General features: G+C 41.0%; 1 protein-coding gene across 1 annotated transcript in view; it reads right to left on the bottom strand.

Moving 5' to 3' along the window:
• Acoxl (acyl-CoA oxidase like) overlaps positions 1-15,800 on the bottom strand; it is a 353,884-nt gene that overhangs the window by 193,263 nt on the left and 144,821 nt on the right. Inside the window, exon 11 of the mRNA XM_074050254.1 lies at positions 7,043-7,159. Coding sequence (XP_073906355.1) covers positions 7,043-7,159 — 117 coding nt within the window. The remainder of the gene's footprint in view (positions 1-7,042; positions 7,160-15,800) is intronic.

The raw sequence follows: 15,800 nt of genomic DNA, 5'->3' as shown, positions 1-15,800 counted from the left end.
CATGTTTATTGCAACAATATTCACAATAGTCAAGTTATGGAATAAGTCTAGGTGCCTATCATCAGATCACTGGATAACAATGTGGAACATATAAAAATAGAGTATTATTCAGTCATAAAGAAAATTGAAATCTTGTCATTTGCAGGATAATGGATGGAACTAGAGGTTATCATATTAAGCAAAATAAGCCAAACACAGAAAGATGCATATTACATGTTTTCTCTCTTATGTGGAATCTTAAAAAATGAAGATGATCTGAAAGTAGAAGGAAGACTAATAGGGAAGGGGAGAAAGAGGGAAGAGCACTAGAGGGTATTTGGTAGGGTAGATATGAATAAAGCACAATATATAAACTATGGAAATGACAAAGAAGACCCCATTAATCTTTACAGTTAATGAAAATTAATTTTTAAAGAAACACATAAGAATGTGAGGATGCTAGAGAAGATACAAATTTTTTATACATAGTCTTGTTCTTATGGAGTCTATGTAGTTGGGAATCTTAGACTTCTACCTAAAAAAACTATAAAACCAGTACATTTAAATGTTATTATTCAAACAGTGTATAAATGTTCAGAAGGAAAGAAAGTTAAATATGACCTAATTTCTAAAAAGAAACATTTTGTGGAGGAGGTAGAACTCTTGGCTAATAAAATTGTTTATCTAGTCATTTTTTTTGCCTTTTTTAAAATGCAGACAATCCCTTACTCATTATCCCCCTCTCAGGTTGGGGTCAGATTTTCAGAGGGGTTAGCACTGCTGCAATGAGGGGATGGAACGAAACATAGAAAGGGAAGGAGTAGCAGTTATGATGGGAACACTGAACTTACCCAGAGACCACAGAGACAAAAGCCAAGAATGTTAGAAAGTCCTAGGGGCAATTGGATTGACATTCTATTCAGCAGCATGGCACCATGAATGACATATGGTAAGGGCCCTGTAATTTCTATATAAATTTCTATTAATCACCTCTCATTTCTCTCCTTGAAACTTAAAGTTAGAAATGGAGCCTTTCTCTGTAGGTCTGATATTGGTGGTGGGGGGGGGGGTATCTCTAAAATCAAGAGAAAATTTTATTTTCATCAATTGTGGCAATACAACTCTTTTAAAATCAGGGAATATTAAGCTTAAATCACAAAAAATGAAAACAGTTGAAGAAGAAAGAAACATGTTGATGCATATAACACTTCATACATAAAGATTCATATACAAAATGAATTTATAAATGCAGAATATGTAAGCACTCTTTGAAATATGCTCTAGTTATGTGTGTCATGGGTGTGTAAATAATTCACTGAGAAAGAAATATATACCTTTGCCTCTTTGCAAGTTATAAATTTCTCTGAGAAAATTTCAGGGAAACTTGCTTTCCTTTGACATGTCTGTAAAAAAATCTCAGATTTCATAATCAGGGTATTTTAATCCAATTTAAATTTTCACAATAATTTAATAATGCTACTTCTGTTTGTGAAGCTTTCAAGTCACACTAGGATCCTGTGGCTTTCAACTCTACTGTTCACTAGAATCACTTAAGGATCTTATATACACCCATTCCAGATTCTCTAGACACACAGTCCAGGCAGATTAGAATTAATAGAAGTGGGTGACAAGAATCTGTACTTTGTGCAAAGCACATCTGATGGCTTAAGGGACATCTATCCAGGTTAGCAACAACCAAAAACCAACTTTATGGTTCAATAATTGTCAGATGAAGCACAGCTGGTATGGTAGGGACAAAAGGGGTCTATGGGAAGAGAAAGGCTTTGTCAAGAGTTAGTGACAGCCTCAGACGGAACTGATAAAGTTAAAAGAAATGTCTCCAGTTTAGGCTATAGATGGTGGTCAGAGACTTTTGCTTCTTTAATAATATCAAGAAAAAAAGGGATAAAATAAAAATCATTTATAAATAGAGGTCTCAAAGAGCAAAGATTATAAGAAAGCTTGCTGACAGAATTCTGTAGAGGGACAAGCACTTCTTAGTAGATTGCATATTATATCAGACAGGAACAGAGAACTTGAAGAAAGATCCTAGGCATTATCCAAATTGAAGTATAGATAAAAAAAGATAGGAAAAAAGAACACAATCTCAGTGACTTGTGGGACAATACAATGCTGTTTAACATTGGTACAATTAGATATCCAGAAGGAATAGACAGAAAGAAATAGGGTAGAAAAGATACTTAATGAAATAATTGACAAAATACTCCCAAATTTGATGAGAAACTTCAACACACAGATCCCAGGTGCTCAACAAACACCAAAAACCATAGACACACAAAACCACACCTATGCCAACATAACCAAACTTGGAAAAACAAAGGGAAAGGAAAAATCTTAAAAGCAGCTAAGGAAGGAGATAAATTTATATAGAGAGAAGTAGTCAGAAGAATGACGGCTGTTCTCATGAGAACCAAGGAGTCAAGAATGGCATTTTTAAAGTGCTTAAAGACAAATACGCTATAAACCTAGAGTCCTGAATTGGTGCTAGCCTTCAAAGAAAGTAGGGAAGGAAGAAAGGAAGGAAGGGTGAAAGGGAGGGAGGGAAAAAGAGAAGAAGGAAGAGAAGGAGGAAGGGAGGGTGGAAGGAAGGAGGAAAGGGAGGGAGGGAAGGAGGAAAGGAGGGAGGAAGGGAAAGGAAAAATAAAGACTTTCTCAAAAAACAAAGATGAAGGAAATTCATTGCCAGTACAGCTACTGTATAAGAAATGTTAAAAGCTAAAAGAAATGTTAAAAGGCAGAATAAACACGGTATCAGAAACTTCACAAATAAATTAACATGTTGGAAATGGAATAAGTAGAAGTATAAAACTCAATTCTATTTAGTTTTAGTTGTCTTAAAACAACCATGTTTTTTTAAAAAGCAGCAAGGTAAGCCAAATGTCATTTTAAGATTTCCAGTTTTTAGAGGTAAAATTAATTTTAATAAAATATTTTGTTAACCTAAAAAGAATAATGACATACTGTGTTTGTATCCTATTTAAAATTAACAATATACTATATGATAACATCTCAAAGGATGAGAGATGAATTGGGAATACACTACTTGAGGTCCTTATAGTACATGTGTAATAATACATTATTTGAGGACAGTCTCTGATTCACTAACAATGTATATTGTAAATCCTGGGACAACAACTAGAATGGTTTTGAAAATATAAGTATGTCAATAAAAGTGATACTGTAGAATAATAAACAACATTCCATTCACCCAAGAGCAGTTAAAAAAACAGGAAAAAGAAATACAAATAGATGGAGAAACTGAAAAGTCAATTTTAGTGCAATTGGTCCAAGTATCAGTTAAAAGTCAGAGACTGCCAAATTGGATTTAAAAAAGCAAAACCCAGTTATATGTTGTTAACAAGAATCTGACTTTAAAGATAGAAGAAGGATAAATTAAAAGTATAAAGAAAGGTATGCTATGAAAACATTAAACGAAAGGTAACTGGAATAGCTATATTAGTAGGACAAAATGTACCTCAGGACAAGGAATATTTTCAGAAATAAAGGGAGAAATTTACTTCAAGAAGTAAAAATCCTATGTGTGTACACACCTAAAAAACAATCTTCAAAATACTTGAAACAAAGGTTGGTAAAACTGAAAAGAGAAATAGACTAATTCATAATTGGAAATACTAAACTTTTTCTCAGTTAGTGATAGAATAGACAGAAAATCATTAAGGATATATATGATCTACAGATCACAATTACCCAACTTGACCTAATTGACATTATAAAATTCTCCTCTCAACTGCAGGAGAATATACATTCCTCTCAAGTGAACATGGAACATTTTATATGTGGGTACATGTGCACACATAGGTACACACACACCGGGCCATGAATTTCAAAGAATGTAATTCATACAAAGGATGTTCTTGGAACCATGACAACACTTTTAAATAATCCATGGGTCAAAGAGAAAGTCTCAAAGAAAATTTCAAACTATTTTTAACTAAATGAAAACACAACATATCAAAATCAGAGGGAAGCAGCTGTGGTATTTTTAGGGAAATTTTAGTATTAAATGATTATGTTATTCAAGAAGCAATGTCTCAGTGCAGTAATCTAACCCTTCACCTTAAGAGAGAGGGAAGAAGGGGAGGAAGGGAAGAAGGAAGGAGGAAGGGAGGAGGAGAGAAAGAGTGAAAACAAGTTAAAGCAAAGGAAGCATATGGAAATTAATAAAGATTAGGGTAGATATCAATAAACTTAAAAACATAAAGAAACAATAAAGTCAATCACATCAAATATTAAAAAACCAATATAATTGGTTTGTCAGTTGTCAGATGCCTTTCCCAGTCTGGCTGCCTCAAGTGCAGAATGCTAGCCAGTACCTTGGCAAACAAGCAGAATGCCTCTAAGGCAGTCTAGGTGTTCTAGACTCTTCAGTCTGAGAAGCACTTCACTCTAGCTGCAAGGAGCACTGCAACTGAAGCCAAGACTCCTGCTCCAGAAGACCTTGCTCCATTCATAACCACTCCAGACAACCTGCACAGGCCTTGGAAGACATCACTCCAAGACAAGCCTCAATGAACTCTAGATGACCCTGCTTACCTTGCACATGGAGTTATTCTCACTCAGGCTAAAGGGAGTGAGAAAGCTTATGACTGGTGTGATGAAAGGCCTGTGGTTGGTCCTTATGTAAGGTCTGTGATTAATGGAACTGGAAACCATGCTGTGATTGCATGGTTTGTGATATTTGCAATGTCATATCCATGCCATGCATGTTTCTGACTATATAATTAGGCTTTTCAGTTTGCTTTTCCAGTCATCTGGAAGATGCCCACCTGTGCTATTCCACTGTGTTACAACAGTGGGTCCAATAACAGACTTCTCCAAATCATCTTTTCTAGATTCATTGTGATCTTTATCATGGGTAGAGCAGGCCAAGCTGGTAATACAAAGCGGATACAACAGCAGCAACAACAAGGAGTACAGTGGTAGCAGCAGGAACAGTAGCAGTAGTAGCAAGAAGGTGGCTGAAGGGTTCCAGAGAGCAACTGGGGGCAGAGACAGCAGGGACCATAGGTGGCAGAGATGACAAGGATGGTGGAAGTAGAGAGAAAGTGGAAGGCTATGAAGAGCTGAAGATGAGGGACTTCAGGCCCTGGTTGCTGGAACAGTTCTAGGGAACGCCATCCTTCAGTACCAAAGGTCCTAGCACTCAAGGTCCAAGAGCCACAACACTAGTCACTGTAAGTGATTAGGACCCTGACACAGAAGGCTTGGGAACAGTAACACTCACTAGCGCTGAATGCTGCTAACACTAGCTATTACTAAGAGCCAAGGATTGTACTAGCTGCTGAGTGTTAGGACACTGGCAGTCAAAGCCCAGAGCAGTAAGCATCCAATCTGAGCACCTAAAGCCGTGTCTCTGGTCTCTAACACCTAGAATCATAAGCCTTTCGTTCTCAGGACTTGGGAGTTACAAGCCTCTGAGTATGTCAGTCCAGTCCATAAGCCTTTGGCACTCAGGGGCCCGGGACTGCCAACACTAGAAGAGTTGTTCCTCACCTACTTGTGATTTCTATCTGGGTAGAGCAAAAGGGCCCCAGTCAGCTGATTGGTGACACTACATCATTGAAAAACTTGCAATTTCTTATAATGTTAGATATGTACTTGATCCAGCAAGTTCTGTTTGCTCTTAGAAAAATGAAATTCTTATACAAGGACATTCATTGTAACTAAAAGCATGGAAGAAACTCAAATGTCTAGATAAGCAAATTGTGATCAAATCATTTGTGTTTCTACTCAATAATAAAAATTAACAACATTGAGGACCATCAAGACATTATGTTGAAGGAAATAAATTGGATACAAAATAATTCATACTGTATGGTTTCATTTATAAGAGGTTCAAGAGCAGGCAAAACCAAGCTCTGGGAATACAAATCAGAAAGCTTCTTGTCTCTGCCATGGTGGTGAGGTGGGGGTTGGCCACAAAGGGACTCAAGGAACTTTCTGGGTTGATGGAAATGGTTTATATTTGGTTGAAGTGTTTGCTACATAAGTGTTTATTTTTGTCAAAACACTTAAATTTGTGTATTTTATACTATATGCAAATTATATCTAAAAAAACTTTCAGAAACATTTTAAGTAACAGATGTTGAGCATAAGTGATTTAAACTTTTTCCAGGTAGCTTGGATGCATCTTGGTGTGTTTCCTGAAGCTGTTTTCAGGATTCACTGTTGGCACATCCTGGAATACTGACATTCTTCCCCGTAGCTGTGTGTATGATGAAAACAGTATATACTCACCTACCCCTCCCAGCCAAGTGCAAGGTAGCTGGCAATCCACAAGTCAGCAGAACACTAGGTATGGCAGGGTCCCTTTGATGACCATCTTATAAACCACAGCACCAGCTCACTCATTAATGTGTAAAATATCAAATACATGCCAACTCTAAGTTACTCAGCAATTGATTGCTGGAGTTAACACTGAGAAGCAGAATTGCATATGTTAGAGAAGAAAGGCCATCGAAGAAGGATCCAAAGGTTGGGGTTCTATTTCTAGTCTACTTCCTTCTGGGTCCTGCAAACCCCCAAGATTTTATCTTTAGATGAAGAGATGATGAGGAGAGGACACAAAACTGCCCAGGCAATGTCCTACTGCCATGAGGAGGAACAGCTGAAAGCACAGATAAAAGCCTGTGGTAAAATGTGAATTTCCATGTGCACTTGCAGTCCCATTGCTGCTACTTTATTCAATATTCTACCTCTGTCCCTTACACACACAGTACACCTACTCCTTGACCTGTTTTTGAAAACTTTATTGTCAATTTAGAACCTTTGCCAGAAGTTAGAGATATTTTAGCTGTGCAACATTGGCTTGAAGCTTCTTCAATACTTTGTGGATTTCATTCATCTGAATATACAATAGAGGTTTGGATCCCACTTTTAACCTGGGCATGAGATTTTTAACCACAGGACCATTCCAGGTCACAGTTAGAAAATGAGTTCTGGGCCTGCCTCTTCTTTAAGTCCTTCTTAATGTCAGGGCCTCACACTAACCTAGAAAGAACCAACCCCAGAGCTGTCTCACCTGCTGGCAAAGGTCAGGGCCAACACTGTGGCCAGGTGAGGCATCAGCCGGAGCGTGTGCGTTTGGTGCTCAATGAGCTTCACCTCTTCCTTGGATCTGGGCCCAAATTGCCTCCTGCTGAAGAGAATTAAAACACAATTTTTACCAAAATGCATTAGACAACTTCATTTCCAGAGCTGTACAGGCCAGCAAGCCACATGGTCTTTCAAATATTTCAGAGTACAGAAATCTGAGTTTCCTAAAATGTGGTTAAGACAATAAGACATACTAAAATTCTAAATAAACTCCAATAGAAATCTTTTTAGCTTTTGTAGAAATTTCCCTTCCCACCATGGAATATTTTTAAGACAGCATATCTATCTAATACATAAAGTAATTTGTACTCCTTAACATTTACATGGCATTTTATAGCTCCAAGAGCCCGTGATCATTAATTATTCAGCTTTACTAGGTTTGTGACATAATTAATAGGACAGAAGCCATACCCTAGAACATATTTCAAGACGACATTCTCAGTAAGGAGAGCAACGTTAGCCCCCATGTTTCTGTCAGATTCATAGGTGGGTCATTACTCTCAGCCCACCAAAGCCCCCTGCAGTTCTGCATGGAAAAGATATCCTCCATGTCCTGCCTTAAATCCCTGTGCCCTGTAGACAGCAGCTGCACTGCACTCAGAGGCAGCTCTGTTGGGAAAACAAGGTTTTTTGGGGAGCAATGTGTAAGATGGCGTGAAATAGACCCCACAGGCAATACCCATGGGCAAACCTTGCAGAATCCCAAAAATGCAGACTGCAAAGAGTCCAGACCTGATAAACAACCTTAACCTTCTTGCCCTGTGCAGGACAATGCTCTACAATCCTGGGTTTTGTAGCATTCTGTCTTTATAAGCTCTGGGCTTAATGTTGACATCTTTTGAGGGAAAGGGGAGCAGTATTATTTTGAGGCAAGGTATCAGTATACAGCCTAGGCTGGCCTTGAATTTGCCATCCTCCTACCTCAGCCTCCCTAGTGCTGTAATTACAAGCATGAGCCACCATGCCAAGCAATGTTGATTTCTTAATGAACAACATTTTACACAAATACATATGTGTGTGCACGTATGCTTGCACACACATACAGTGCTACACTGTTAAACACCCAAGGCAAACCTGCGCTGCAGACAGCAGTGTTCTAAAGATACACATCAATCATCCAAAGAGCGAAGACAATTTTCAATAATGTCATACTTGATAGATTTTTATAAATGTAATTTTACATTTTAATAGTCTTTATTTGTAATCAAAAGAAAGGTAACTTGACCTTTTTACTGAGTAAGGTGTATAGAAATCATAACCTGGCCTTGTGACATGAGCGGGAGGAGGTAAGACAAATACCCCAACATGTGCCAGGGAGCCATTTGCAAGCACTGTGAACACAGTTTGTTTGCTAAAAGCACAGGCTTCCCCCAGGCACAGACAAACCACCCACAGATGGCTGTGCCAGGATGACACCCCACCCTGTCTTTGGTCCATGTGTTGCACCCCATCCCTGCAAATATCCAACCACAGCAGGGAGTGGCTTCAAATGAGAGACCAGGCAGTTTGTAGGGAAACCTCTCAGCTTTTGCTGGATCATGATGAGACCAAAAAAAAAACATCATAGATCCAATAATGTGAGGTTATTGTGACACCCAAAATGCATATGCTGAAGCCCTAACCCCCCAAGTGACTATATGGAAGTAGGGCATTTAGGGGGGTAATTAGGTTAAATGAAGTCATAAGGGTGATAGGGTGGGATGCTAATACAATAGGATTATAAGGCTTTATAACAAGAGTAGATCTCTCTCTCCCTCTCTGTCTGGCTCTTTCTCCCACCCCCATCATGCACTGAAGAGAAAGGTCATGTAAGGACACAGCAAGAAGGCAGCCATCTGCAAGACAGGAAGAGAAACTTCACTAAGTCTGCCAGTGCCTTGATTTTGGACTTCCAGCCTCCAGAACAGTGAGAAATAAATGTCTATTGTTTAAACCACACAGTCTATGGTATTTTGTTATAGCAATATGAATGGTCTATTACAGTCATTTTACAAATTGTTTGTCCCTACTCTCTTAACTTTCATTTTAAATGCAATAATTGTATTGTAGATTTATCTATGATTGTTGCTGCTAAAATTTTACTCATCAAAACCAGACATAGCTATCCACAACTCACTCCTCTAGGGGATAATTTGCATGTCTGTTCTATGCTCAGTTACCATTCTAGGCAATGGGCATCACTAGCATCAAGAAGACCAAGACTCACCACTAAACTCACAGCCCAGGACACAGAGAAGAGCCAGATAAGGAAGAGTGTACATCCAGAGCCTTGAATGCGGCCAGGTCTCCCACCCACTGTCAATCATCAGTATTTCATTGTGTGTTGCCAGAAAGTCATCTCAGGGCACTTTATTCACACAGGGTCAGCAAAAGAAGTGACTGATCCCAACATCTTTCAGTTTTTGATTTGCTAAAAAATTTTTACAACCATACACTATTAGATATCATCCCTTGAATTTTCTGTTTGTGTGTTAAGTCTTTGTCTTGGCATAGCACGCAGTAGACCCCTAATAGTGAATGAGTAGAAGAATAAATCAGTTTTGCAAATGAGGAAATGCGGCAGGGTGGCATACTCAAGACTTCAGGGAAGGTCTTTAGATGCTAAATCGGACCCCAACCTGTTGTGCCTCAGTTTCCCAATGTAGACACAACTTGTTATGGTACCATTTGTTCTTTGACCCTCACATTTTAACTGGGTTTACAGGTACAGAGAAGAAAGAGACCACCAGTGATCCAAGTGACGGGTCAGAGTGTCTCTTCTGAGGCTGACAGGGAGCTCAACTACTCCACAACTGGATCACCAGGTGATTTCTCAAAAATCAGTACATTTCACAAGAATCTGAATTTCCAGCTTTTCTTGAAAAACAGGAAGATCTGGCAACTCTGGAGCCTACTCTCATGATGCAACCCCCGGGATCTCAGAGCTACCAACCAATCATGGTCACAATAGGTTGACCACCCTCACCCCATCCACCTCTGACCCTAGTTTCCAGTCTACCCACTGAGGTTACCTGCTGGCCTGAGAAGCACTGTGTTTCCAACCCCCACAAGAGTGGGTTTCTTTTCTTCATCCAGGATAATTTGCCACAGCATCCTAGTCTGTGACTGTGATACATAGTCATAGGCACTGTACATAAGGCTATGAATTTATTGGGAGACTCCTAGGGATAAAAACAGCTCTGCATAACTCATTTGGAATAAAATTCAAATACCTGGGCTAGGCTTGGCATTCAGGAGTGCACTTGGGCCTTACTTGAGCACCCCTACCCCTTTCCTGCAAGTCGCTCATTAGCTTTTCTCATCCTGAGCCTGTACACTGCTCTCTGCCTCTGCTTGTTTTCCACAGAATTGCCACAAGTTTAACTAGAATCATTTTTGGTGGCTCAACCCAATTTTCCTTCCCCGTGCTGAGACTTTTCTGATTTTCCTTCCCTCCTTGATGCAAGTCCACCTTCAAAAACAAAACAAAACAAAACCAATAAAAATGGAGGAATGATTTCTCAGAATGTTCAGATTGCATTCCACCTGCAATCCCTGCCTTGAGGCCCAGCACCTCTCCCTTTCAGCCTCGCACCCTGTGCACCTGTACTAACCGTGTGTGTGTGTGTGTGTGTGTGTGTGTGTGTGTGTGTGTGTCTAGTGATTTTCACTTGGGGCCTTTCTGGCCCCTCCCAGGGCTAGCTAATTCCAAAAGATAGCAAATGAGATCCCTGTGAGCGTGTCTGATAAAGGCAGGCTAACCAATCCCATACCTCCAACCAGCTCCCATATAAGTCTCTCACCCTGCACACTGCTATTGCCCTGTCCTAGTCACCCCAGGACCAGGTGCCAGACAACTGAGGACAGTCCCTAGGCCTCAGAGCCCACTAAAATTATCCAAACCGGCCAGTCCTAGCCCAGTTAGCTTCTGTGTACTGCCTCATCCATTCCTTCCTTTGTAAATTACAATAAGGTCTTACCACATTTTCTTCTTGCTCCCTCCACCTCCTCTCTGACCCTGGTGCTTCCCCATGCGTCCCCTCTCCCCACCATGGCATAGCATGCCCTCACCCCTTAGGACCATGCATAATTCACTCTCTTTTCAATGGCAATTGTCTCCTGATCAGTTGGCTTCACCATACATGAATAACAGCATAACCTACATTTTAAAATAGCACCTGCCATTGGGCTCACAGCTCGCTGATGGCACATTTGCTCATTTTCATGTGGCCCAGCTGGCCTGCACTAAGCATTCAGGAAAAATGGAGGCAGGATGGCAGACAGACTGTCCTACCATCTCTTTAGCTCTACACCTAGTCCTCCACCCACTACCCACACTTCTTGGAATGTTTGCTTGTTACTAGTTGTTCTGGAAACAGAAAAGCAACAAAACCAGCCCTTAGACACTGGAGTGCTGGGTGGGGACCAGTGGTCAGTTAGGATAGGAATGGATATAGGAAATGACAGGGCAGAAGGAACAAACCTCCCCTGATGCCAATAGTCCTGGCTTCCTCACCAGGGACTGGAAGAAACAGGTGGATGGAAAGCAGGCAGGACATATTCAAGTCATTCCCTCCCTCCCTCAGGCCCAACATGTTATCAGTCCCCGAAGCACTGAGCAGGAGTTTCTACTGACTTCTCACCCTATTGATGTGCTCTCTGGTTTCTACAGGGGGCAAAGTGACACTAAAGGCTAATGATCCTCCTTCCACCTGGAGATACAGCCAGAGGACAGCCCTGGGACTAGCACCATCATTCCCAAGCAGGGACAGAGGCACAGAGAGAGGGGACATTGAGACTCAAAGACTCCAGAGAGTATGGCTCATGCAGGGACTTTGCCTACCATTCTGCAGTCACCTTGTTGTTTATGCTCTCAGAACCCCACTGGGTGCGCGGAGAGCTGGTTCACTGGTTGCCAGCATCCTGGCGTGCTTCCCTGAACTCGGTTCACAGGGCTGTAATCCCTGCAGCTGGCCAGCAATTACTGCCTGCCAGACATTTTTATTGTTCCAGAATATGATCTATATGGACACAATATTCTTCCTGTCCTTTCCTCCTCTGGGTTACTATTTTTCTTTAAAAAACACATTTAAAGGCTATATTTTTCTCTGTAAACATAATTCTTACTTCAGTACTCTTTCCTCTCCAAAAGAAAGCCCAAAATCACTTAGCTCAAAATCTCATGATCTTTAAAAACAAAAACCAGTATATGTATGCACAATGATATCCATATGAAAATAAATCCAGTGCTCTGAGAGGGCTGTGAATCATGCCATTTAAAATTATAGATTTGAAAAGCTATTTCTGGATTCCACTAACTTCTAAGGAATAAAGGAAACATTTATTTTGGGTTGTTTTATTTCATTACCACTCAATTTTGAACACAGCTGCTTAAAGCAACATTCGTGGAAAGTGACACGGCTATTAATCACCAAGGCAGCTACTGCAGGCGCAGCCTCTGGGGGGAACATGCCGCCTGCCTTCTCTGCTTTCCCTCTGGTCTCTTCTCCCAAAGGAGGCCAGTGACCTACTAAAAAGATAATTGCTTCCCATGTTTCCTGCTCTGTAGCATCACTGCATCAGTCTTCTGTGAATGACATCCAGTCACATTGAAATGAGAAGAGCTGTGTGGCTGAACCTCTGCCCTTGACCCTGAGATGTCTTGAGGTACAAGTGGTATGCAGGCATCCATGCAGCAGAGAAGGGTTAAAACACTCCTCCTTCCCTATCAAGGTGCTGAACTTTGTAGTCAAAACCTGATCTCTTTCCCAGGCCAGGCCACATTCCCCATGGCCACCTTCCCTTTTAATAACCCATCTGCAGACTGGACTCAAGGGAGCCTGTGAGTGTCCCCAGCCAGATGCCAGACCCCAATCCCAGTGGCCCCCACAGAGATGTTTTGATCTCCCAGAGAGCCACAGCCCATCTCTTCCTATTTCTCCTCCTTTTCTGGGGCACTCCTGGACATAGAAACTCAGGGGACAAATACTACACAAGCAGAAAATTTTAATGCCACAGATTAGAACCAGAAAACTGAAGTCAGCCAGGATGTAAAAATCCCAGCTTCTTATAATGAAGTAATGTGTGGGGGTCAAGCACCTCAACTGTCAGCTTCAAGTCTCACTACAATCAACCTCAATCCACTCCACTATGGGGTCAAGGCTGGGATCACAGAAGGGGCACATAACATGCTTTGTTTGTTTTCTTGGTTGCTTGCTTAAAGCTGAATGTTTAACTGTTTGCTCTTTGGGCCCTGAGAGAACCTGAATCAAAAAATTAGACTCAACATGTTGTACCCACCATATATTACCTGTCATCCTTCAAGTGGGGCAACTTTCATTCTCTCTTTCAGATACATGTCTGAGAGAGAGAGAGAGAGAGAGAGAGAGAGAGAGAGAGTGACATATAGCTAAATGCTGCTTTAATAGCAGTCTTGACTGGGATTAAATATGCCCCAAGAAAGAGTCTTCAAAATACCCTTCTGGTCCCACAGAATTCCAGCAAATAATAATTGCTGGACCATTTTATCCCCAATCCTAACAATGTACTAATCCAATCACCAAAAAATAGTTGATTCTCAATGATTATGATGGGTTCAATGACAATGGCAATTTTTAGACATAAGAATTATCTCATATACAATAGGAAACAAGGGATCATTGCTTTAGTGTCAGAAAATCTAAGTAGAGAAGATGGATAGACCCCGCACACCAACAAACACAGACACTAGAGCTCTCACTGCCTTGACCAGGCTGCAGTTCTTTGAGTAAAGAGCCCTTGTCACCACTCTTTTTTTCCTCCTTTCTCAAAGATCATGCCAGATCAAAATCCAGGCACATAAAGGTCCTCCCCAATAGGAAACCAATGGGTCTGTATCCAATACTACAAAGTCCATTTTCCCCATCCATTAGCACTGGAAGAGCAATGCTGAATGGGACAGGCTGTAGATCCTCTACCTCCAATGGTTAGATCAAGCCACTTCCTCCCACCAGCCAATCAATGAGTCTAGTGAAGACCGCAGAAGACCTCAGACAATAGACAAGGCTCAGCAGAGCAAATCTGTAGCACTGTCCCCATATTTCCACTGTTAATTCTGACTGACAAGGACCAACAGAGTCACCAGGGGTATGAGATTGGCTTGTTTCGGGTTCTTCTTTACGGGTTCAATGATACAAATGAGCATTAGTCTGGTCCATCGCATTATGGTTCAAACAAATGTGTTTAAAATAAACCCCAAGGAGACTGGCTGCCTCTCTGCTGAGTTTGTTCTTGTCCTGTTCTGGTGCCTCATGCTTGTCATGGAGACCATCTGGTCCAAGACAATGTCTATCCCCACTGTCATCACAGAAGAGGAGACAGAAGACAGAATGATGAAAAATCATCATTATCTAATGAAAAATCATTAGATAAGACACACCTGGTCTGCATGCTGACTCTCGCACCTGCCTGTGTGTTATCTTGAGCAAATTACAAAAACTCTCTGAGTCTTACATTCCTCAACCCTAAACTGGGGCTGATAATGACAGTAAGGACTAAGTGAGATTTGGCAGCACTCCTGATACATAGTATGTGTTCGAGACAGAGTAAGTGACATTATCACAATCATTATCATTCACCCTATAATCTGTGAGATTACCTGCTGATGTAATCATCCTTAATCTGAGAGTACCATTGTAAATTTTTCCAAAAAAGCACTCTTTCTTTCCTTTAACCCAAACTAACTTACTCTGCCTCACTAAAACTGCTCTAAGAGCTTCAGTTGCCCCCCTCCCCCGCCAACCTTATATTAAAGATGATGAAATTGCTAAGAGAGAAGAAATCAAGCCAAGTCTACTGACATGTTAGAAAAATTGTGTATTGGAAAACTTTCTGATGACACCTTCCCCTTTTATATACCCAAGAATATCAGCCAATTTTCTTCTTCCCAAATTCAGGTAGAAACAATGAAGACAAAACAGCCAGGAAAGGTGGGATGGGTAGAGCCTTGCTGTATCACGTTGCCATAGAAGCACCAGGTACATTCCAGAGCCAATCAGCCCACCCTAGAGAGGAGCCTGGATGTTATTCTGTTGGTTCCCACACAAGGGAAATTAATTTTCTTTTCGGAATTACAGCCTTAGCAATATCTGTGAGTGACAAGATGGTTAATGTTAGTCGTCAGAACTGTGTTCCTTGAGGTTTTTCTTTTTTAAAGTGTATTTCAATGAATGCAAAACAAAATTACAATGGTGGGAGATGTGGAACCATAAATTATAGCTGAGACTGCCTGGGGTGGGTTAATGGCTTCACTGTTGAATTATTTTCATATCTTAAAAACTTATATATGGAGAGAGAAACCTTCCAGAAACAGCACCACGGTAGAGGTATTTCAGAAGCCTCTGTACCTCAAGCCTGTAGAGTGGGGAAGCAAGAGGGCCAACCCATCTGAGAGCTTGGCCATCTCTCCTCTTTCCCCTCCATTCCAAGGCAAGTGCAGAATCTGGGCATACCCTGCCTGCCCTAAAAGACAGAGCCTGCTATCATCCTGGGGACAGCAAGTCTGGTCATTGTGTGAGCAGTAAGAGGAAGGAGACAAACATTGCACCCCAACACCCTCCAGCTTCTGCTTCACAGATACTGAGATCAAGAGATGATAGCCAAGCAAAGAAGTGATCTTTCTTTAGTGGGTGTCCATTTTTTAATACTTCCAGCTGGCTTTAGACGAT

This window comes from Castor canadensis, chromosome 12, assembly GCF_047511655.1.
Source record: "Castor canadensis chromosome 12, mCasCan1.hap1v2, whole genome shotgun sequence".
NCBI lineage: Eukaryota > Metazoa > Chordata > Mammalia > Rodentia > Castoridae > Castor > Castor canadensis.
Note: the sequence above shows the minus strand (reverse complement) of the source record. Positions and strands in the feature narration are given on the sequence as shown.